The sequence below is a fragment of the Apteryx mantelli genome, chromosome 14, assembly GCF_036417845.1.
Source record: "Apteryx mantelli isolate bAptMan1 chromosome 14, bAptMan1.hap1, whole genome shotgun sequence".
Taxonomy (NCBI): domain Eukaryota; kingdom Metazoa; phylum Chordata; class Aves; order Apterygiformes; family Apterygidae; genus Apteryx; species Apteryx mantelli.
In genome coordinates this window covers 4,035,324-4,059,299 of record NC_089991.1, presented here as the reverse complement: position 1 = coordinate 4,059,299, position 23,976 = coordinate 4,035,324, and the positions used below count along the sequence as shown (strand labels likewise).

Here is a 23,976-nt window from a genome sequence, read left to right as displayed (position 1 = left end):
AAAGAAGAGTAGGAGAGAGATAAGATCATCTCAGACAACATCTTCCTCTTTGGGGCGTTCTTCAAGCCCTGATCAGGTGGGTGGTTTGCCTCTTTCAAAACGCCCGACGTTCTTTACGTAACAAAACACGTGCAGCCTGCACAAATTTCATAGACTTGTGCTTCATTTCCCGTATTTAATATTTGGAGCAATGGCTGAAGCAAGTAATGGAGAAATGGTCAAAGGGAGCTACATTAAAATACATTATTAAAAATACAAGTTCACTTTATCACTAACAATTTAGATAGAAGTGCACAACCTATGCTCAACATGTTAAAGTGTCTTCAAAACCCTTCTGCATGCTCTAAGCACAGGCCTGTAAGCGACCAAGCGCATGCACCAGGTAATATTTTGAGAAGTTCCAAGGTTTTGTTTGCTTGTTTGTTTACCAAGATACAAGAGCAACCCACACCATTTTGTACATAGGGGCATACTGAGATGGGTTCACATAAGCAGACAAATACTAATTCTTAGTCCTCCAATCAATGTCAAATTTCCTTTAGAAATTCAAATGAGCACACCGTGAAGTAAGGGAAACCCTTCATACACCTCTGTCTTTTCATTAGATTAGGCATTAAAAGAAGCATGCATAAACACAACAACCTGAGCTTGTAAAGCTAACAGTATTTTTGCTTGCTAAAACCACCCGCTCACTGGTATCATGGCATAAAGATTCTTCTAACAAGGTAGATCTTGGTAATAAAGAAAACACGTACTTAACTATCTATTGTTATTGTCATTGCAGCACAATGAAAATCACACTTGAGCACGAAATGAATCAGGACCTTCCCCTCTGCACCTAGGAATATAAAACATTTTCCTATAAAGCACCCTTAGCAATAAATAAGCAAAGCAGCAAGGTGCTGACTCAGCACTGGGAAACGCAGGCCCGGCATTAGCACGCTGGCTCCTAGCTGAACAAAACATTCTTCAGCCAAAGCTTCATGCAAATCCCTCAAAGACACCACAGCTAACTTCACGTTTTTCAAAACGTAAGCAACTCTTCATCTGAGCCCAACAAAATTAAAGGAAGAAAATGGCAAATGGAGAGAAGGGGAGGAGGAGGAAGGGAAATTCTCCCCCCAAAACCTATTTGAAGCTGGTTTACAGCTTTATGAAAGACGAATGAAAAATTATACTCACATCACACTGATAAACTGTGGGTCTGCCAGTGGCTTTTCAGAGCAGATGTAACATTTTAGCAAATGTGATTGTTTGTGAAAGAAATAATTCTGATCAAAAACGAAATTGCAGCCAGCCCAAGCGCTGCACTTTGTCATTCTAATCCATCCTGACAGGAAGCAGTAAGTGGAGATTCCTACTGTGAAAGGAGCAGATGTGAAAGGTCAGCGTTGGCCTGGAACTTCAAAACCGTTAACGTGTAAAACAGTGTGCATTAAAGCCTGAAACAGCTAACCGCTGGATTAACGGATGTCCGCTAAGTGGGTTTGATGTGCTTTTGGCAAGTAATGGTTAATTTTTAAATAGGTGCATTGTAATTTTATTTTATTTTATTCTACCAGCCAGAGTCCATTTTTAATTACAATTGCAGAGTATAATATCCCAAAGCGTGTTTTTCCTTCTTGCTTTTTTGGAGGGGGACTACTAGAAAGTGAGAACTGCTGGTGTTCTTTACAGTTTTAAAATGCAGTCAGGCACTATTCCAACTGCAAGGGGATGCAAAAGGTTAAATATAATCAAGCTGGAAAGATGTGCTATTCGCATTTAAATCAGGGTCTTTCCAGCACCCCCATACAAATAAATTTTAATGTATAAAGTTATTAGGCGTGAGGTTTCCTGAACTGAAAAGGTAAAATAAACTATTCTGAGTGACCATCTTTAGAAAAGGCAACATAAATCTTATTTGCATTTTCCCAAATGAAGTGGTCCAGCTGAATTCAAAACCATTACCACATTTGCCAAAGTTAGTTTAACAAAGAAAAAGAGTCCATATTTTAGTTAAAATCAGTTGACTTGCTCGTGTTTGCTATCTTTTAGTATGCCTGATATACAGTTTCACTCTGAATTAAACTGGACAATCATTATAAATCCATTTGTGCATTACATATAGCTGAAAAAAGGAGAAAAATTTCTTCTCTTCAAATCTACAAGAATGCTTGTGAAATCCAAAAGGCATTGACAAATAATTTATTTTTATTCAGATTAATGCATGAAATAAGCATAAGGCAAATGCTGTAATATTTTTTCCTTAAGTGATAATAAATCCATCTTTTAAGGAAAGCATTCGTATTAGAGCCAACTGGAGAGCAGCCCAAAGATCAGTTGGACAGCCTTAAGCAGCGGCCTGCTTAAGTCTGCATACAACAGGTCTACTCAGTGTGCCACACTTGGCCATTGGAGATGCAGTTTCCCCCACAAATTAAAAAAAAAAAAAAAAAAAAAAGGAGGGAGAGCGAGGGGGGGAGAGAGAGAGAGAGAAAATGCTTTATTTTGAGGAGAAATAGGGCTTAGCTCATCAATAAAATTAATTTTTCTTATGACTTTACTGTGAAGTAAACTGATGAAAACGCAACTTCTAAGACACTTAGGAAGCGGCATCTTGGATTTCACCTCTACTTCATCTTTCAATTACAGTTGCCAGGTCAGAATTCTTAAGATTTGCTCACCAAGTAGTAAAGGGCTTTTTTTTTTTTTTTTTGGGGGGGGGGGGAGGCAAGAGTTAGGGGGAAGAGTTAATGTTGTTTTATTTTTATCTAAGAAACAGAATTTACCAACAAACCAATCCCTAAAGAAAGTACATAAGCCCACCCTGAGTCTTCAATTTAAAAGGATTCCATTTAAGTATCATTAATGTTGTGATATTTTTAATAATCCCGACAGCCTGACAATGGCGGTGCTGCAATGATATTACAATGGTGACACTCATACTGTACCAGTATCGTCACAAACAGACCGAAAGCCACTGCGCTACAATCTGGGTACACAGACCACAGCCAAAGAGGTGACAAGATACTAAATATTATCATAACTTGTCACCTGCCTAATTTTTATCTGGCAGAAGTTTCTCGTATGCATTATAATAGCAAAGTCTTAAGAAAAGAATTGGAGGAAAAAGCAACAGTTCCCTAGGAGTGCAAAAGCATTAAATGGGGAAATATCTGATTAAAACAGGCATAAATGGCATATTGTTAAAGTGAAGCATGTTTTACAGTAATATAGTTACCCGGATATATGAGGAAAGGCTAAATTGTGAAGAACTTTAAAAGACAGAGGCCACTAAGTCACCTATATTTAAAATAGGAAAAATGCTGGCAAATGTAAAACATCAGACTGAAAATGTTCTGGAGCACAAAGTGACTTTACGTGTGTTCTTGTACCCTGCCAGCCATGCTGACCATGAGAAGAAAACAAATCCAACACTTCCCAGCTCCAAGAATTTAATTTCTGCCTAGATGCAAACAGATTAATTATTTCCATCACAACAAACTTTCTAGCTTTGCAGCATTTCTCATCAGTAGAAAAACTGCTGGTTGGCAGTTAGCCTGTTTCCAATAATAATTCCGGTTATGTTGACCTGGCCACTACTGTCATCTCCTTCTCTTTTAAAGCCAGGGGAGAAGAATCTTAAGCTTTCAAATGAACGAGCTCCCAAGGACCTTCATTTAGTTTCACGCACGCTTGGAGCTCGCCAGCCTCGCGGAGCTGCTGCCATACAGGGATGTGGGTAGGTGGAAAGCGTCCAGGTCCCGCAGCTGGAACTTGACCCGCTGACCTTCTGACTCAGAGGCAAGAGTGTTATTTACTAAGTCAATCACAAGTATAAACTCGAGGAAGGTGTGATCATCTAGGAATAATATGTTTTTTACTATGCTAAGTTCTGAGCCAGTTGAGCCAGTTCATTCGCTCTGGTTTAGCCTGTGAGTTAACCTTTGCGAGTCCTGAAAATTTCACTATCAGTTTCTAATAAAGGAAAATGTCAACAGGCAGATAGGCCAGAAATTCATTATTTTCAGATACAAAGATTTTCTCAACTCTGTAAAGCCACTCATAAATAATTCTGATTTATTGTAAATCAGTTATTGTATTCATAAATGCAGGGAAGTGAGTGAACAACGTAACTACCAAAAGAAATACTTTCATAACTTTGCAGGTGCACAAATCATAGCATATGGGAGAGGACTCAAAGGATAATGGAAAATGAAGCAGTTTAGGAAAGTCTATATGAAAAACAGCACTTACCTAGATGGATAAAAAAAATCATTTCTTTTCATTCAACAGGTAATCTAATGCAAAATTCTAAAAGGAGGGAGCAAGCAGTCAAACATTACATTAAAAAAACCAAACGCCCCAAACAAATGAAAATGGGTTTGTCTTTTGGTTAGCCTGACAATAATGGACTCGTGTTGCTCTTTCTTTGAGGTTAAACAAAACTGACATAAGCTACACCTGAAACCAATCAGTACTGAGGCTTTGAGAAGATTCACACGCGAGGACTAAATTTGTCACAAATGGGTTGGTTTCCGATCCTAATGTAGCCAACTTGCTTTATTCTGACCTCCATTTAACAAATCAACTTAATGGGCACTGGGAGTGCTATAAAACTTAACAATGGAGTGATTTTAACTTTTAAAATATAGTTATGAAGCAAAATGTTGGAGAGCTCCTTCAATACTGGAAATCAAATTAAATCTAGACATTTTTTAACAGTCTTGACAGATATAATCCTAGTTACCATGTAAATTTATGGTAAGCTGCTGTGATATTAGCCACAGGTGCTACTTTTAATATATGGCCCGCATCTGGCTGGGAATAAAGTTTCTCAGAGGACTGAAAATGACCTCACTATCAGACAATGGAGAAGAAAAAAAACAAGACCACTGTGGCATATAAAAAGCTGGAGATGTGGTCCACAACTGAATATTTTAAATAAAATTCATTTTAACTCTGCAGATTGTAGGTTAAAGGATATTATGTTTTCAATACGTAAAAGGCGTGGACATATTTCAGCCAAACAGCCAAAAGATTAAGTATATAAAACAGCAATGAAATTCACTGCCTACACATATAAAAACAAATTTTCCAATCTTTGATCAACACAGAAGACAAAGCAATGTGCCGGGACTCAGAAAAGGAAGTATCGACACAGATTACATTCAGACATGCTCAGCATTATTGTACAGTAAGTTAAACTAAGCTAAAGTGATTGGAGCAACCAGCACAGCACTAACTCATTAAGAATATGCCCCGCTACTCCAGTTCCATAGGGTAAACTTGATGAATGGTCCTGAAGAGCTTCACAAAGTAAAGGGACCTAAAGAAAAGGACCCATGCCAAGGGATTTTCACCAAGTAAGATGATTAAAACAAATGAAGAATTTCACTGCATATCCTACCAAATTAGTTTGGATATATAACCATATTACAACCATGATATATAACCACAACCAATTTAAAGGGACAAAACTGAGTACGTCTTCCCACAGCTAAAGGAAAATAGCTGGCATTTTGATGAGGAAAAGGCGTCTACTACTCTTTATAGTAATGTGCTCTGTGAGAGTTTACTCTAGATTTTATTCTGAATTTCAAGCAAAACAGCTAGCAAATTTAGAAAGGAAATGCGAAGTGAGAATAATTACTTAACAGTTCTAGAACTTTTGCACATCTCTTTCAAAAAGTTCAAGAAAACAAGACTCCACACCTACAACGAAACACACGTGCTTCTACTTTCCCTACACAAAGTTCTCCAAAGAGTTTCCTTACTGTCATCTCTGCTCAGGCTCATCTTTCACCTGTGTCCTGTGTCACCAAAACAGAAAATGTATTTAAAATAACTTTTAAAGCACTTGATTTCCTGTCATTTTCTAAAATGTCATTAGAGGTCTTATACACCTATGCAAATACTTTCCTTTTTTGGAAGCATGCTAGATGAAATTAAAAAAGCCTTCATTTTAAAATTATCCTATAAAAGAAAACAGTTGTAAATACTGAACCTGACCATCAGCAAACATGCCCACCTTTGTAATTCTGTAACTGCATTTTCTACTTTTGCATGATTACCTAAGGAAATGCAATCACACAGGCAGTTGCCCCCTAAACCCTCTGGTCAAATTCAACCAACTTTGACAAGAGACATGGAAGTTTCAAAGCTATGATGTTCCTGCAAATTTGGTGAAAATTAGCAGCTGGACAGAGAAGGACCCAAACTGAGGGCTCAACACTGCTCTTCTTTGTTTGCCTGTAAGCAAACCAGCCAGCATACACGGCACTTGGAGCCATTCATAGCTGTGCTGCCTCCTGCCCAGCTCGGAGACAGGCACATGATGAAGCTGGAGGAACATCCTGAGGGAGAAGAGCTGGAGGTATTTGAGTAATGGCAAAGGGAGACAGGGGGAATAAATCCCTAGAAACCCAAGTTTCATTACTCCCAGAGGAGTTTTCTGCGTTACTACTTCTTCCTCCTCAGTTGTTAGGTCTGTCCACACAACCCAAGCAAGAAACTAATAAGACTGGTCAGAAAAAAAAAAATAGATTGGCTCCATGCAAAGCGATCAAACCAAAAAGAGATCTTCAACTGAATTTCTGAACTACCTGTAAACACAATTTGTAAGGACAGGCAGGCAAAGCGTTTTCAGCAGAAATTCTGGATTTTAAGCTAAGTCTGTCCCCTTTGCATGATCACTCCTCCTGAAGTTTAGTGAGCTGAAATCCTGAGAAAATTCCAGGAAGTTCCTGAGATATAGGTCAGGACACGAAAGTATTCAGCAATTCTACCCTCCCTGGATTACTGACTTTCAAACATTTGTCCAATCTGCAGTTTCTTTTCTGAATTTCAGAACTATAATTAGTAAAACTTACTGGTACAGTCTGAAAGTGCCAATTATATTTCTATCATGGTTCTGAATTTAGCTTTGGCAGACTGAAAACAAACCACTTGCTCTCTAGCTGGAAGATAAACATTTTGTTGCAGTCACTCAGAAACAGTAATTAACAGGCTTTAAAACATGCCTTTTTGGTGATACAAAGTAGCCTGAAAGCCTTGATAACTTTTTTCTTCTTCCTGTCTCTCACAACAGTTCTCCACAGCACATTTTAAAAGCCAGATTCTCAGATATCTATTCTCTGCCAGCTCACAAAGGAACAAGAATAACAGAGGAAAAACACAAGAGGAAAACAGGCCGTGACACTAGTCCTGGGTTTTGCTGCCTTGTTGCCCACCGATGGCTATAGAAAGCACACCTGTAGACAAGGAAAAAGACAATTGAATAAGTTCTGATATAGTGGTAAAGTTTATGGTGGCTCATCTTCACCCAGAACCATCTCAGGATTCTGAGATCTGCTGGACACCAGCCTGAGTCTATCCACCCCAACTCTCCCAGGTCTCGCCCTCACAGTCAGACCTTTTCTTTCTGAGAAAGCCCTACTGAAGTAAAGAGGTCTTTAAGAGTATAGCAGGATCTGTTCATTGCAATTGAACTGTATAGCCAGAGCTTCTGAATGCACACACTCCAGGAGAAGCACCGCAACTGTGTATATTATGGAACATGATCATGTCTACATTCTCATTGGGGGTCTCCGAGCTCTCTAGCAAATAATTCAGCAAGGGATCTCTTTTAAGTAAGCAACATTCCTCGAGGTAAGAGACTTGAAGTTCTGACAGGTTGCTGCCTACATGCTATTAAGGAGTATCAATAATATGTGCAATTGCTAACAAGAAAGCACAGATAAGGAGGAACTGATGTAGCAGTATGATAAACACAGCTGTTCCAGAGGATAAGGCAGTCTCCCACAGTCAGCGTATCCTATATTTTATACAAGATTTAGAACACCTACCCACAAGCCTATCTTGAAGTAAAGGAAACAAAACAGGTCTTCAAGGAAGATGAAGAAAAACTCTCTTTTGCCTGCCTATGTTACCATGCTTCAGCAGTAAGCTGGGCAGCACGGAGACGGACAAGAGCAGTAATAACACAGCAGGGGGAGAGGATCCAGACATCTCAGTCAGGAGCTGTTCAGCTGAGGGGCGAGAAACAAGTCTTGTCAGGTATCAAACACTTCTCTTTGGGCCTGGACCATGACGCGGAGTACAGGACACTGAACACTAACACTGCTTTAGCCAGGACATCAGGGCTAGTACGTGCCAGGCACCCACAGCAATATAATTAACCAAGGGTTTTATTTTGGGACTTCAAATCGTTTCCAACTTCTGTTAGAGAGTTGTATCCCAAAAGCCCATTTTCATGAAACCATATCTTCAAAATAACAAACAGCATCAGCAGTTTTAAGCTCTGTGTTGCAGAAAAATTCTGTAAGCCAGAAGTGTCATTAGCTTGTCAGTTACTAAGAAGGCAGCCCATTTCTGATCGCTTTTAACCAAGCTAATCTCAGCCTGAAAGCTTCAGAAATCTAAATAACTCTTGTTTCACAGAAGTTTCATTTCATTCTCATGCTGAAAATAATATACATAAACCAAGTTCATGTCTACACATTTGCACAACTTTATAATAAAAGTTCTGTTTATATTCTTAACATCTGTTGACACACACAGACTTTGTAAACCTGGCATAGATTTTAAAGACACAGAATTTTCCATGCATCATGAACATTATCTGTGAGAAGCAATAAAAAAAAGCAATGAATACATTAATCATACCAATATCATCTGCAAAACATAAATCTGAAATACCTTTCATGTCGGCTCAACTAACTCAACTTTTTTTACACACCTGATTTTATGCCATCCGTAAAAGGGCAGAATGAAGATCACTGAGGAAATTATATTTCTCAGTTCTCTTTTACTAAATATTCACACTTTAAATACTGTAAACAGAAGATTTATTACATGAAATAAAAGAAGCTGTACCTAAAAGTTTGTTCTTTTCATTACAAGACTAAACTCTCCCATACTACAAAGCAGGTATATAGCTCTATTTTTGTCATGTGTTCCCTAAGTTGTAATAAACATTATTCACTTAAGAGTATTATAAGCTTCAATAGGCATACATACGCATCAGTGCGTTTTAATTCACTTTCAGCTTCAATTTTCCAAAAGACAAATACCTGCTCTCTACACCAACTCTGAATATCCTAGCTGGAAATTACACACTAAGCCCTTCTCTGGGACTATGATACCACAAACAGCTTCCACCCTCTGCAATTGCAAATGATGGTACTTCACCTATTTTCTAAAAATCAGTGAGTGATATTCTGCCTTCAGATATTCACATATAACCTTGATCCTAGTTAGAGTTACAGAGAGAATCCACTCTCTGCTTGTTTTCCCAGCTGGATGTACCAAGTGCTGCCATGAAAAAGTTAAAAAAAAAAAAAAAATTAAGACTACCATTTCTAAGGGGATATGTACTAGAAGTAAAAACATCTACTTCATAACCATTTACTAATATGTGTATTTAAATACACTTGATTTCCTATACATGTATGTTCTTTACCGAACTTCAAGTTAGGAAGATATATGAATATCTATGCATTTTGTAAGACAAATCTACTGGAGTCAAAAAACCAACTTCTTAATTTTTGGCTGAAGAAATGGGTTTTCTAGCTATCTGCTGGTGGGGCACACTGATTTGTCTCTTGATATGTCTGTCAGTACACTGCCTAAATGCACCTGATCAAAATGATTTATTTACAACATGCAAAAATATTTTCTATTAACTCTTAAAAAAAAAAACTTCTAGTTTGCTGAACCAACAAGGACTCCGACTATGCCGTGGCAGGAACACTGTTTCATGAATATTCCAAAGGCTGAAATCTCAACTCTTCCATGTGTTTCTTTAACCTCATCAAGGTCAAACATGCCACACTTGGTTCTTCCAGTTCTCCTCGCTGCCTTTACATGTCACCAAGGTTTCATGTGAGCCTCCTGTCATGGACTCCCCTCCTTTGCTGCCCCGTGATTTGTTATGAGATATGGTTTAACTTGTTCTACATTAACTTTCAGGCTTAAAGTGCAATCCAGGAAAAAAACGCACTGAGGACTCGGTGCTCTCTGGAACAGCACTGTACTGCTGGTGAGCTCATTCTTCAGCAGTTGTTTTCTCTTTTTCTTTCACCTAGCTCAGAACAGCCTGGGAACACTTCACTCACCTTCCCTCTACTGTCTGGGCTTTCCTTACTATGACAACTACTATTTGAAATAGCAAAAAGAAAGAGTCAGCGTGGCAAACTGTTGTTTATCTAGCTTACTATGATTTCCTAAAGATCTCTGTCTGAGCTTAAGCGTAGCCACGTAAATAAACAGTTCACAGCACACTCTTAGTCCCTACATACATACATACAAATACCAATCTGCTGTTCTGCTATGTCCCTCCAGGAGTGGAGAAAAGAATCATCGTACCCAGAGCAAGTCACCTTAATAAAATCCTGTTTCCTCTCACACCTGAGAAAGCACCTCTTTCAGAAATAAAATAGAATGGGAATCGTCTTCATTCACTTCCACATGCAGGCTGTCTTCCAATACTATAAAAAAATCAGTCTTGCATTGCTCCCCTCCTCCCCTAGAAAAGTAATCATTAGTGTTGACTAATTCACAATTCACTGTTACTTTGGCCAGAACAAAAAAAATTGAAAATGTCTGAATTTAAGGAACAGAACCAAATGAAAGAGCAACAGCAGAATTAACAGACATTAGAGCAAACTTTCAAAAGAGGTCAGCACACAAATATAATTGAAATGGTAACCACATGCTATAAGTGTTCATCTTTTGGCAATACGTCCTTAAATCTGAACCTAAACATGCTAAATAGACTATCTACATGAAAGGTGTAAATAAATATTATTCTTAATTTTAGTTTGGGAGAAATTAACAGGACACATTTTTCTACACAAACTCACAAATTTAGGACACTGCAAGGGAACATAGACATTCAATACAGTTAACTAGTTCTTGGGACATGACTTTTTCAAGCAGTCTCTTGATTCATCAAAAGTCAAATTTTCTTGCAAATAAATATTTAAGTAATTTGAATGCAGCTGACCATAAGTTTCAAGAAAACTTCAATATTTTCAAAGTAAGTTTGCAACTGACTTCAAAGATGTGTTCCTGAAAGTTTGTATTATGGCTCAAGATTCTAACTTCAAATATAAACCCATCAAGGCCTAAGCTATAATCCGCTGTGCCAAAGACAGTGCAAGATCAGCTATTGCAACTCATTCAAAAGTGTATTAGACCTTTGCTTTCCTGTTTAGGAAGTGAAGCTTATCATATTTTCCTGACCTTACTTCCCTAAAGTTTCTGTTCTTACGTTTACCCATCTTTTTCAGTTCTTTCCAGACAAAAATGAATCACACTATCCAACAGCTAAATATTTCTATCACTAATCTAGGAGTGTTAATAATTAAATACAAAAAATCAGGATCAAATATTATTTGTCTAATCCCATAGTACCAACCCTGACCTTGACCCCGATATTATAATTAAGAAATTATGATATTAGACTATATCTACCATACAAATACAAAATGGAATTTATTTACTCCAACTAATAAGATCAGAATCAGAGAATAATCCACCTAGGCAAATCCAACAGTGTTTGGCCTCAAAAGGACACTCCCAAATTTCTGAATATAAATATTTTCCCATCAGAATCATATGGAAATTAAAGTAATTATGTTTCCTTGAAATTAAAAGTGGTATATAACAATAGTTACCTGATTAAAATTTTTGAAATTGAACTCTTTGTAGATGGCATCTCTTTCGCCTAACTCAGACCAGCCTGAAGCTTTAAGATCAAGTAAAACTTGGTTCCTTTCCTCTGTTGTCAACCAGTGAGACTGTGAAGACTATTAAGGAAAAAAAATATATGTAAGAAACATTCCACAAGTGAGGCTGAGGTTCTCTTTTATACAATAAGAAAACCACATGATGAAATTGTGGTTATGTATTGTAGAAATGTAAATGTTCAAGAAATAAGAGGTGGAAAAATAACTATGTGATTTGTTACTTTTTATAATTTCACAGACCAGCATAATTCACACTACTTAAAACAATCAAGAAACACTGTTTCTGTTTGGTCCATTAAGTTTGGCTATATGTCTTTGTATTGAATTATAGATGAGTGATAGACTCTTCTGAGACCAAACATGGACACCAGCATACCTGTAGCCTATAGTTTGTTCACCTGAATTATCCAGATGTTATAACACTTGAATTAATTTCCATATATTCATTTTGCCATGTAAATCAGATTTACATTATGCACTAAATGTACAATTACATGAGGCTAGAAGGGATATATTAGGGGAATATCTGTATTTTAAAAGACAGAAACAACATACAATATGAGATTGTATTATAGATAACTTGTATTTTACTGTTCCTAAGAAAGTAAAAATATATTTACAAATAGCAAGCATTGCAGAAGTCTAAAAGCAATAAAAAGGTTTTTTTTTTTCCACTGACAACACAAAAAAAAAAATTGACAACACAAACACATGCAGTTACAAGTTACTGGTACAAGCACTAGACTCTATACAGCACTTACGCATATATCCAATTTTAAGCAAAATGAGTCCTTCTAAACCCAGTGGGAGCACAGACTTAACAGATTATACTACCTGCTTAAATATGTAAATCAGTGCCTAAAAAAAACAGGCCTGAAGATAGAAAGGTCAACAGGTTATTTGGAAGAGGTTTGATATTTTTCCTAGAAACTGAGATTAAACATCTGAGTGATTAATTACAGACTGTATAGTCTAACAGACTGGTCTCAAATTCACTTTATAAATGTAATGATTTAACAGGAAGTTTTCTCCCTAGTAAAGCAAAATTCAGTTTGCTTAAGTCTTTATAAATATTAGTAGGCTATCACAATTATGTGAAGCCTTACTGAAAGTCGCCGAGCAGTTCTGCACCAGGACTTCAATAACGCGTTGAAGGCCTGTAAATATCTAACACAAAGCTCTTCTGTTCAAACCTTTTTTTTTTTTTTTTTTGACAGTTACATGTGCAGTTATTTCATTACAGAAGTGCCAGTCTTTGACCTCCAGCCACTTTCTCGTCACATGTACTTACAAACTAATTTGACAGTGCTAATGTGCACAATTAGTATGTCCGAGAATCCAGTCTGATGCGCAGGCAGGTCTGTGCTCACTGCTTTGCTATGAGCACCCGAAGTAACCCCTCTGCCACCAGATGGTGCTCTACGTCAAATCAGAACAGAAGTTAATTCAATTAATTCTAGCTGAGCAAAAGCCTTTCAGATTCTTTCTTTATTAACAAACGTTTATCTCACAGAATATAATAGCAAATACGCAGGCATTGCTAAGGAGCAACCTACCGAAACCTCTGTAATTTCCAAGAAGCAAAATTTTCACCAATGATAAGGGACAAAAAAGCAGTCTAAAGTCACTCTGAAGCCTCGCTACAATGTTTTGTGTTCAATGGGATATATCCATTCCAACAGGTGGGTTTTACAGTCCCCAAACTGAACTAATTTAGGCTCTTTACTCTTCAGAATAACACTTCAAACTTGCAAGAATAAAGTAGTTGTCTGGCACCAAACTTGTGTTGCTATGACAATACTTTGTAGGTTTGGATTTCTTTTTACCTCTTTTTCCCATCACTTATAAGTATTGCCAAAGTCAAATTTATCATTTTAAAGACCACTATTATCTGCCAAGAGGTGAAATTAGTAGGATGATTTAAGAAAATTCTGGGAGATTTTGTTTTAGATAGCAAAGTCCAGGATTTGGACCAGGAATCAGTACAAAGTTCATTCTCCTGGTTGTCAGTAGAGATTTTGTTTGGTAGTTTTAAACACATTTCAGTTACCTTCTCGAGGCCTTATTTAGGCCACAGAAGTGAAAGAGGCAACATTGTGATTTAAAATTAGATCACACATTTCTTCATATAAACATGGAGATTGAGTTTGACATAGGACTGGGTGCATATCAAGCATAGGATTTTGTTTAGAAATGAGGTGTGAAGGCCATGTTTTGCGTTGTTCCCTCAAACGTATTACAACCATTTTCAGCCGATTCAGAAAGGCAGCAGAAAGCAACATTAACATGCTTTAAGAAATGAGAAAGCATGAGGTGCTATTTGCATTTTCACGATTACACATCCGTAGCACTGTGTAACGGAACATAGTGCAAATCGCCTGAAAAGGTAGAGAAGCACAACAAAAAGCCAGCGCGTCAGGGACATTGAACCGTAAACAATGACTTAGCGCACAAAATCACTACAGCTGAGCCACGACACACTGGCGACAGGCTGCCATATGATGGCTTTAACAAATAACATTCATTTGAAGGAAGTTCAGGGGAAAAAAGTCTGGGGGAAAAAGAGATTTCATTAGTTACATAAAAGATTAGCACAGAATATTTAGTGTTTGAGGGGCAACAGCTGAAAACTGTGTATACAACTAGTTATTACTTCATGTAAAAAAAATATATAATAGTTATAAAAAAAATAAAAAAAAAATCAACAAATCAGAATTTCTCTGCTCTACACAGGCTGAAATGCGTAACTTAGGGGGGAAAGGTCTCATTTTCTGAGACACAGAGAGGCCAGATCAAACCCTAAACCGCATAAGCGATTTGGAGCTACTGAAGGCCAACCGGACGCGCGGCCCCCTCGCCGGGGGTCTCCCCGTCGCCTCAGGCAGCGCGCTGCTTTTGGCTGCGCGCCCCGGGCGTCCCGGGGGGCAACGTGTCGCCCCGGGAAGACCCCCCCGGGGAAGGGGGATGCGGGGAGCAGCGCCGGGGCGGCCGCGCACCTGCTCTTCGCAAGGGCGAGGGCAGCGGAGGCTCCCGCCGCTGCTCCGGCCTTTCCCAGCGCTGCCACATCCCGCTGCCCTTCCCGAAGGGGCCAAGCGCCTCTGCTCCCAGCCGAGGGCCCCAGAGCCCGGGCCCAGGCCCCGGCATAGGCCCAGGACCAGACCCGGGCCCAGACACCCGCCCCGGAGGAGCCCCGGGCGCTCGGCTCGGCCGTCCCGCTCCCCTCCGGGCCCCGCTCCCCTCCGGGCCCCGCTTCCCGCCGCGGCCGGGGCCGGGAGCAGGGCTCGCTGCCGCCGCCGCGCGAGGCGCCTCACCATGGCGGCGCGGCTCCCGCCGGCGGCCACCGCCGCCGCCCGCCGCGCTCCCAGCAGCGCCCGGCGCAGCGCGACCCCGCCACCCGGCATGGCGCCGCGCAGGCCCCGCCCCTGGCCCCGCCCCCGCCGCGCAGGCCCCGCCCCCGGGAGGAGCCGCCCGGCCGCGGCGGCGGGAGAAAGCCATCGCGTTTTAAAGCCATCGCTAGTTCCTTAGGGGCGTCAGCGGAGATGATCATGGGGGAGAATCCAACCCCGCGCCTCAGACCGACCGGCTGGTGCGAGGGAAGAGCCCTCCGGCGCCCATTCCGCAAAATCCTGAACCTTACTAATACAATACTTTCTAACTTTATCCTCAGTAACATCCGAGTTCTACCACTGCGGTTTCCACTTAACACGCAAATAAAGGGCTTGATCCTTCCATCTCTGGAAAGTTATGGGAAAAAAAAAGCATTAGAACCCTTTGTTAAGCAACAGAACTTATGACTGTACTTGTTCCTTCTTAGTTTAATTTCCACTCTAAAGCTTCACACCAGGGTTTTAGAGCAAGCCTGTGCCACGTAAAAATGCTATGCCATCAAATCAAGAAAACATGCAACATATCGGACTGTACCTTATTCAAGATCTTGCATATTAGTCACAACTAAAAAACCTTATCAATTCTTTATGTGGCATCAGCTGCAGACTTTTCAACCAAGCAAACATATGTTAGCAGAAATTTTAATAAACCCCTCAAAACTAGCCTCACTAATTTAGGTAGGTGATCCATACCTCAAGAGTTGCATTTGTAGTCCTGTAAGAAAGTGACAGAGTCATGCAAAAGGAATGCAATTTAATTCCATAGGAAAATTATACACGCACACACACACAATGCAATGAGCTTTAGAAATCATTCCAAATATCACAAAGAACTGCCATTGTGAGTCAGACTGTTACTCAAAACTCACAGACCACAGTGAACAAGATGAACAGCATCTAATCTCAATACCAAAGGTGGGAAATAGTCACCTTGTCTAGAATTGTACAAGTTTTTACATTTTTATTATTGCTGGTATTACTGTATCCAAAAGTGCAAAGCAAATACATACTGTTATAATTAAAGTCTTTTTAGACAAGGGAATCATTCATTTGACGTACACTAATTTTTAAAACATCTGTTTCTTCTCTATAGTTCATTTTCCTGACAATCAAACTAATTTAGTAACACCACCTTTCACTAACATATCCCTTTACACTTTATTATTTCAGGAATACTTAAGCCAGAAAACGAGTATGATCCGCGTGGGTCAACACATTCTAATTCCATAGTATATATTGCATCATCCATACAGAAACCGTGGGTTTTGTAAAAGAAGATTCCCAGATTCCACCTGAATGGAAGCAACTCTACTCTACTTCTTTGCCAAGCAATGCCACATATACAAGCAAATATGCTGTAGAAATCTTAACTGATCTACAAAGCTCAGAGACTTCTTAAGAGCAAAGTAGAACTGTATCACATATTTACATTAAGGTACATTAAAAATAAGCAGGTCAGAGCAATTCAATAAATATATTTTTAGTTAATATATTTTCATATTTGTTTACTTACCGTATTAACCATCATGCGTTTGCTTTTTACAGATTCAGTAGTTGATGAACAAAGCAGATTTTCAGTCAAGATTATAAATTACAACCAGCAAATTCAACAGTTCATTCTTATGTATATTTAGTCCATACAAATTCCTGCTTTACCAATAAGCAAGAAATCCTGTCCCTGTTTCAGCATCTCAAGTTATTCTTGATGTTCATGCTCTTGTCCTGGGATTAGCCACCGAATGCTCTCAGTTCGAATAGTTGCATACATAACAAAGCTAGCCAGAAAGAGTAAAGAAAACAGAAGCAGCCAATCTATTCCTTTTGTCAGAACACTAGGCAGAGGGCCTTCCCAGTCTTCCTCAGTCACAGCCACATCATTTTTAGCTTCTATTCCTGAAAAAAGAATCACTTGTTCAACACCAATAATAATCATTTAATACAAATAAGTTGGTTACATTTGGAGCTTTATTCCTGTACTCAAATTAAGGTGCATGTACAGTTAGACTTAAAATTTTGGTGAGACGGTCTTTACATTTTAACGTGTCTACCATATAGTTTACTCATGTAGAATGAAAAGCCTATCAATGTATATGTATATTTTCATATGACTGTGATATTGGAAAAGGTTCATTCTGTTCTCCCACAGCACAAGCTTTTTTAATGGGGAAGGGGAGGGGAGGTTGGTATTGTTGCTATATTAGCAAATATAACAATTCCTGGCCTCTAATGAAAGCCCTCATTGGCCTAGACATTTTTTTTTTATTATTCAGAAGAACACACCACAGAAAGCCCAGAAAGCTGCTGACTGCGAGCTCACAATGAGGACAGCCAGATCGTGAAAACTGGAATCCTTTTGTCTCTTCCAGCACTGTCTTATCCTCCAGCCCTAAAACTGTCTTATCCCCCAACTGCTGTCAACCTTACACAGCGTTGGCAATATTCCTGGTGTTCAGCTGCCTTTATTCTCAAACTAATTACTGGGGAGGAAGAGGTGCTTGATCCTTCTCTGGCTAAACCCCGTCGTCTCTCCCTGCTCTTTAAATGCAGTCCAGTAAGTTGAGTTTCTGCTTTTAGCATGTCCTGAAATCCAACTCACTAAAGCAAGCAATTAGACGAACCTCTGCTGCAGATGGTCCCCCCAGGTTCTTCATGAAACTCATTTTAAATAAGAACAAAAAGGGAGAAGAAAGCTCAGTTTGGAGCTTAGAGTCAACCCTGTTCTTCCTATTGCTATGTCAGAGCTGATTTACATACCTGTTTGATTAAAAATGAAGTCTTTCAGTGTTTCCAGTGTTCTGTCCGTATGATTAAATCTAGCCATAGGTTTAGCACCTTGGAAAAGGAGGATATTGGGTACAGCCACAGTTCCAAATCTAGTTGATAAACTAATTGACATAAAGCAAACACAAGATATGAAGGAAAGGAAATCCACTGGAGAAAGAAATAAGAGATTCACAATACAGGCAATGTCAGTTTTAGTATAATAATTTGTCACTTTATAACAAGCAACATAGAACCACCTTATTGTGGCATTAGGGAAATGCTTTACTGATGAATTAGTCAACAATGCAAGGCTCAGCACTGGATCAGCATGTTATTCCACCATAAACACATGTATTGTATGGGTCTTAGTGTTGTTACTTGAGGATATACTGGGGTGTGGAGGATATGTAACACTTTTCAGACTAATGAAATCCCAAAAAGGTATTAGTAGAACACAGTTATCAGTTTAATTATACCTACTGATAGAGTAATATGTTTCCTGCATGTTTAAGGTAAAGTTGTCAAGAGGAAAAAAATATGGAAACAGCATAGCCAAAAATAAAAGGGACACATAAACATTTATATTAAACAGTTAAAAAAAATATCACTTCTGTTTTTAAAACACAAAGCTTGCTATTAGAAATAAACTGATATAAGATCATAGAAAGTCTGAATTACCTGCTATGCTGAGATGCATCCAAGGCTAGGAAGCGAAGAGTTGGAAATGCTCGAGGTAAAGAATTAAAATGAGGTGCCAGACTGGCAGAGAAGCGGCACCATGGTGTGTAGAACAAAACTAACGTACAGTCACTGCTGTTTGGGTTTAAGAACTCCATCAGATCCTTAGAGAAAGTAGAATAAAAATACACATGAATAAACATTTAACAGAGTTCTTGTATGTAGCAAGGCACCATTCAGCAAACAGTTAGATACTTGACAGTATTTATCAAGTAGCTGAATACTTAAGGTTTTTTTTTTAATTAAAGTTTTCTCCCCTATAAGAAATAAGCTAGAAATAGACACTGTCACTGGGAATAAATGCCATTAATAACTTTTAAGAGACCCCAATCTGCCCACCATGAAAGCTGACAATTCACTACAGGCACACAGATGAGAGACAGATGTGGACACAGGCATGTGGATCAAGCTGCATCTCCAGTATTTCTGTTCAGAACGACATGAAAAGCCTCCTTGCTGAGATGCTTATTAAGTACACAGAATTTTAAAGAAACAGTGTATTGACATCAAACCTTTCATCATCATCATCATTCACTTAAAACAGCGCGAAGCAGCAAACTGAGTGATTTCCTTACTTGAGAAACATTCAGGATTTGTAGTGTGAAGTTTTCGACGCCGGTAACATTTCTCTCCTCGCAGTTTACTTTGGGCGTTTTCACGCCCTCGGTGCCGTTGGCCTCCTCAGCCGGCGCGGGCAGCACAGTCTCCAGCACAACCGGGGAGCCCACTGCGAGCTCCCGGCCGTGGGCGCCAGGCGGAGCGGAGGGGGCCGCGGGGCCGCCGCACTCGCCACCTCCGGCCGCAGCGTCGCAAGCGCCCGTAGCCGAGGCGGCCGCGGGTCCGTCGCTCGCCTCCGCCGGCACCACCGAGAGCAGCACGGGCTGCTCGGCGGGAAGCCCGCTGCCCAGCATCGCGTCAGCCATCTCCGCCGTCCGGTACTGCGCCGGCCCGCCGCCCCCCGGCGGCGAGCCGCCCTCGGCGAGACGCGCAGGCCCCGGCGGCGAGCGGTCGCCCGGCTCCGTCACGGCTCCTGCGGCGGGAGAGAGGCGTCAGCGGCCGCGCCGGGCCGGGCAGGCCGCGGGCGCTGCCGCCCAGCAGCAGAACCGGCCCCGGGCCGCTGCCCGCCGCCCCCCGGCTCGCCCCACGCCCCGGCCTCACCTGCAGGAACGACGGCGCCGCCCAGCCAGGCCAGCGCCAGCGCCAGCCGCCACATCCCCGCCGCGCCGCGGCCCTCCCGGCGTCGGCCGCGCTGCGTCTCCCCGGACAACGGCCGCTTCCGCCTCAGCGCTGCGCCGCTTCCGCTTCCGGTGCACGACGGCCGTGCGTAGCGCCGCGGGGGGCGGGGCTGCCGCCATCTTGGCGGGGCGGCGGCAGCAAGCAAACGACCGCGTTAATTTTTTTTTCTTTTTTTTTTTTAGTGACCGCTGCGAGCCAGGGGGTAATTCTTCAGATTTGCCTGTCAGGAAAGTTACTTGGGCCTGACGGTTGCTTCTCCTTCAGCTCACGGCGTTTTCGCATCTTGCCGCAGGCACCGCTAGGCGATGGGGAGGCGGCCGAAGGGATGTAACCGCCGCAGCCGCTTCAGGCTTCAAACCGGACAAACGTCAGACATGCCCTATAGGTAAACGGATCATCCCCGCGTTAGGGAAGGGAAAAATACTAGAGGTTAGGCAGGAAAATAAGCGTTCAGAAAGAATTCAGTTGAGGTTCCAGTCACTACAAATATTAAAAACTTTTTTTTTTTTTACCAAGTTTTCTCACTCTGCACCTACGAACCCGCCCTGCAGGCCCTCCATAACGTGGGCACACAAAACAGCAGCTCCAGGCATTTATGTGCACTGTCTTTACAGGCACAGGCCCCGCTGACAGCCACAGGGCACACACTATACTGGTAAGCACTTAGTAATTTTTGGCCTTTCAGGCTCCTGGAGGTCAACAGGCATTTTACTGTTGATTTATACTAGTTCAGGTCCAAAATTCTTGCACCAAGGGAAAGGTCATCCTGAGGACTTGACAGGATGTTATGATTGTATGGTAATTTATATGGCACACACGCACACTGTAATTCATTCCAAAAGCATGTTTTATTATAGCACAGTATCACAGCCTCAGGCTCTTGCTGTGACAAGTTCAGGTAGCAGGCATACAATTTTCTGCCTTCCTAACACGATGAAAAAGAAGCCCTGAATAGTATAGACTGAACCATTTGCCTACTTCTACCTTCTACTGTTTTGACTTCAGAGAAGGATAGATTCAGTTTGCCACATTTTCAGTGACTCATGAAGACTAAATTTAAACCTCCAGCCAGCCTGGAATGGGGGGGTAAAAGCCAGTTAACTACAGCCATACTTTTTTAATCTAAAAAGAAAACACAAGCTCTTGTACATCAGTATATCAACCAAAGCTCCCAAGATGATAGGCAAGATAAATATTCTGGTATTTATTTTCAGGAAATAAGATATCATTCTTCTTGTCACAGAATTACTTACTTGCTGTCAGTTTAAAATTCAAGCTTGAGGGCTGACTAGGTGGGGCATTTTGAATATCAATATACTCCTTCAGCTACTATTACCCTCCCTGTTTACTGCGTTCCTCAAAACTGTCAGCATCAAACACAAGAGATTTTACCAAAACTGCATCTGTCAAAAAGTGAATGAGGATTACAAATTAGGTGAGGATGAACTACACACACATACTGTAAAAAAACAAGACACTGTACATACATATAAATGAATATGGGTGTCAGAAGGCTTTATTACAGAAATTCGATTTTTGGTTTTGGTTTTACTTAGGGAACACTTCTCTAACTCTATCCTTTCTCAGAATGTGCATTTCTTTGCTTGAAAAGTTTTCCTGTTCCAAGTCCAATCTGCATTAGTATTAATATTAAAGCCATGATAGCATAAGGATATGACATAAGCAAGTCTGCACTTAGAAAATACTTAATTAGAGCAGTTGATACAGACCAAGTAAAAAAGCTTGAAAGCAAACAGACATAAGGAATCCAAGTTGGTACAGACTAATCAGGAGACAACTCCCCCATTCTCAATTGTCTTTATCTTTTCAAATTTGGACAAAGTGGCATATTCAGCTTTAAAACATTTTTTTTTTCTCCTGGCCATGGACTGCATATGGTTTCCAACTCTTGGCTCTGTGTCATCAGACTCGAGATTCTTTCACCAACCAAAGCCCTGGATGGTGTCAGATCTCCAACACAAGTGATGATATTTCAAACCTTAAAAATAACAGATAGCTTTCTGGCAACATACATCTGAGACACTTCTATGGATTTAATCCAAACAGAATACTCTTCCTAGCATAACGGAAAGCAAAAGGTTTATGCAAAATTGCAATTTTTTTGGTCACCATATAAAAATAATGCACTAATGAAATGGAAATTAACTCCTGATAATTACAGATCCTTAGGCTGTATCACACACAAGTTACAACAAATGTACTATCCCAGTACTTATGTATTACAGATGAGGCACATTTCTTACTATGTCTACTAGTTCTGGTACAAAACTGTTTTCAGTGGCTTACATTTTCCTTATTTTTTATACCAAATGTCTGTTTTCAAGAAAAAGTCTATTAGAAAAGGTTGTGGTTTTTTATCTATTTAAAAATCTTGGCACCTTGGAAAAAGCTCTGTTAGGGAAGGATCTGAAATTTAGCGGAGAGCAGGATTTGATTTAAAATGAATCTTTTGTGGCACCCATGAATAACCACCAGAACTTGGTAGTCATTTGTGCATCTTAGGTTTCAGCAGCTGTATTTCCTCCAAAATTTCAGTGACCCTGGGGAGCTCCTTCAGGGGCAACAGTCAAAACATGGTCAAAAAAGAGGGAAGGAAGACAGAAACAGACTGGGATAAAGAGGCGATGCTACGGTCTTCAAAGCAAGAATCCATTCACCTATAATCCCGACACAGCTACAACATTCTGTGTATTCAATGGCACAGAGATTAGGTGGAAGAAAACATGATTTAAGTATTCGTGTCAGAAGTCACAGGTTGAGGTTGGACAGGCAAGTTTAGTTTACGCCTAAATTTGGGATGCTTGACTTTGTAATCTTTGTGTTCTCTTAGCGTGGCTGCAGTTGAATATTTTTATTAAAAAATATGACCACATTAAGCAGTAAATCCACATTTTAGTATTGCGCATATCTCAAAGGCCTACTCTAAATCATCAGACTCATACTAATTATTATTGTGATATTTTTTCACAAATTAGAACAACCTTTTGTGGTATAAAAAAGAAAAACATGAAAGGCAAGAAGATTTATCTGCCTCAGATCATTTTAACAACACTTAACAATTCCACAACATTTTTTAACTTCAAAGTACTTAAAAGTTGTTAACTAATGATTCCTTCCAGCAACCCTGCAAGATAAGCAGATATGTTTGCCTTATTTTTACTGACATGAAAAATGAGACATTGCCATCCTTAGGCCATACAGGGAATCTGGGCAAGAGCCAGCTTCAGAACACAGTAGCTTTTGGGCTGCCAATCCTGTATGGTCAGGCCACACCTCTCTCTCAAATGTTAAACAATAAACACAGAGCCACAGGCAGAATCCTGATAAAAATAGCAAGCAGTGCAATCAGCAAGTCAATCCTTTACTTTTAGGCATTACAGCTTTAAACGATAACTGTCAAGAACAATTTTCATTTGTCGCGGTACAGAAAGACACCCTGATGAACCAGCATATTTAACAGGTACAATTTCACTCATTCACAGTATATTTTTTGTGCTACTTTAAGAGATCCCAGAGACAGATGCTTCACAAAAGCATAAGAAAATGCCAGTGCAGCCCCAAAGAAAGCCTTGGTGTTTCATCATGCACATAAATAAAACTTTATTAAAAATAAAAGATAAAACCACCTTAAAGACTTCTTGAAGATGTCCCCACTAGCAGAGCTGATCCCCCAACATTGCTGCAAGCCAGGTCAAAAAACTGACAATCCTAGTCTCTCAGCATGAATAAATCATAAAGTGCTTCTGTCATTAGAAACTCTGCACCTGGTATTGTGCACCAACTGTATATGGAGGGAATAGAATACTTTCCAATTTTTATTGTTCAATTCATTATGTGGCAGAGAACACAATAGCCATGCAAGTAGTAAAGCAACTTCCAACATAGCTAAAAAGTCGGTATCATCCTATGATGTAATTTATAAATGACTTAATATTCAATACTTAAGGTTTCCTTAAAACTAAGAAAATTTTCCATTTTTTCCCAAGGAATCACATCCAGCAACCAGTCTTTAGACCAGAATGTGGCAGACTGTGGTCCACTTTAAATATATCCAGTCACTTTCAAAGCCAAACATTCGGAACCACCAGAACAGTTGA

At 40.2% G+C, this 23,976-nt stretch overlaps 2 protein-coding genes across 2 annotated transcripts in view; both read right to left on the bottom strand.

The window, feature by feature from the left end:
* The window catches only part of PCBD2 (pterin-4 alpha-carbinolamine dehydratase 2), a 28,778-nt gene extending 13,652 nt beyond the window's left edge, over window positions 1-15,126 (bottom strand). The window contains exons 1-2 of the mRNA XM_067304908.1: window positions 15,047-15,126; window positions 11,664-11,795 (exon numbers count right to left, since the gene is read on the bottom strand). Coding sequence (XP_067161009.1) covers window positions 11,664-11,795; window positions 15,047-15,049 — 135 coding nt within the window. The 5' untranslated portion in view covers window positions 15,050-15,126. The remainder of the gene's footprint in view (window positions 1-11,663; window positions 11,796-15,046) is intronic.
* Window positions 15,127-15,855: 729 nt separating this feature from the next.
* On the bottom strand, window positions 15,856-19,883 carry TXNDC15 (thioredoxin domain containing 15). Its single transcript, XM_067304922.1, has 5 exons — window positions 19,781-19,883; window positions 19,198-19,652; window positions 18,563-18,726; window positions 17,876-18,006; window positions 15,856-17,014 (listed from the first exon to the last, which is right to left on the bottom strand). Exons 1-5 carry the CDS (start codon window positions 19,833-19,835, stop codon window positions 16,818-16,820), a joined length of 1,002 nt encoding a protein of 333 aa, XP_067161023.1. The 5' UTR covers window positions 19,836-19,883; the 3' UTR covers window positions 15,856-16,817.
* Between the last annotated feature and the right edge of the window lie 4,093 nt (window positions 19,884-23,976).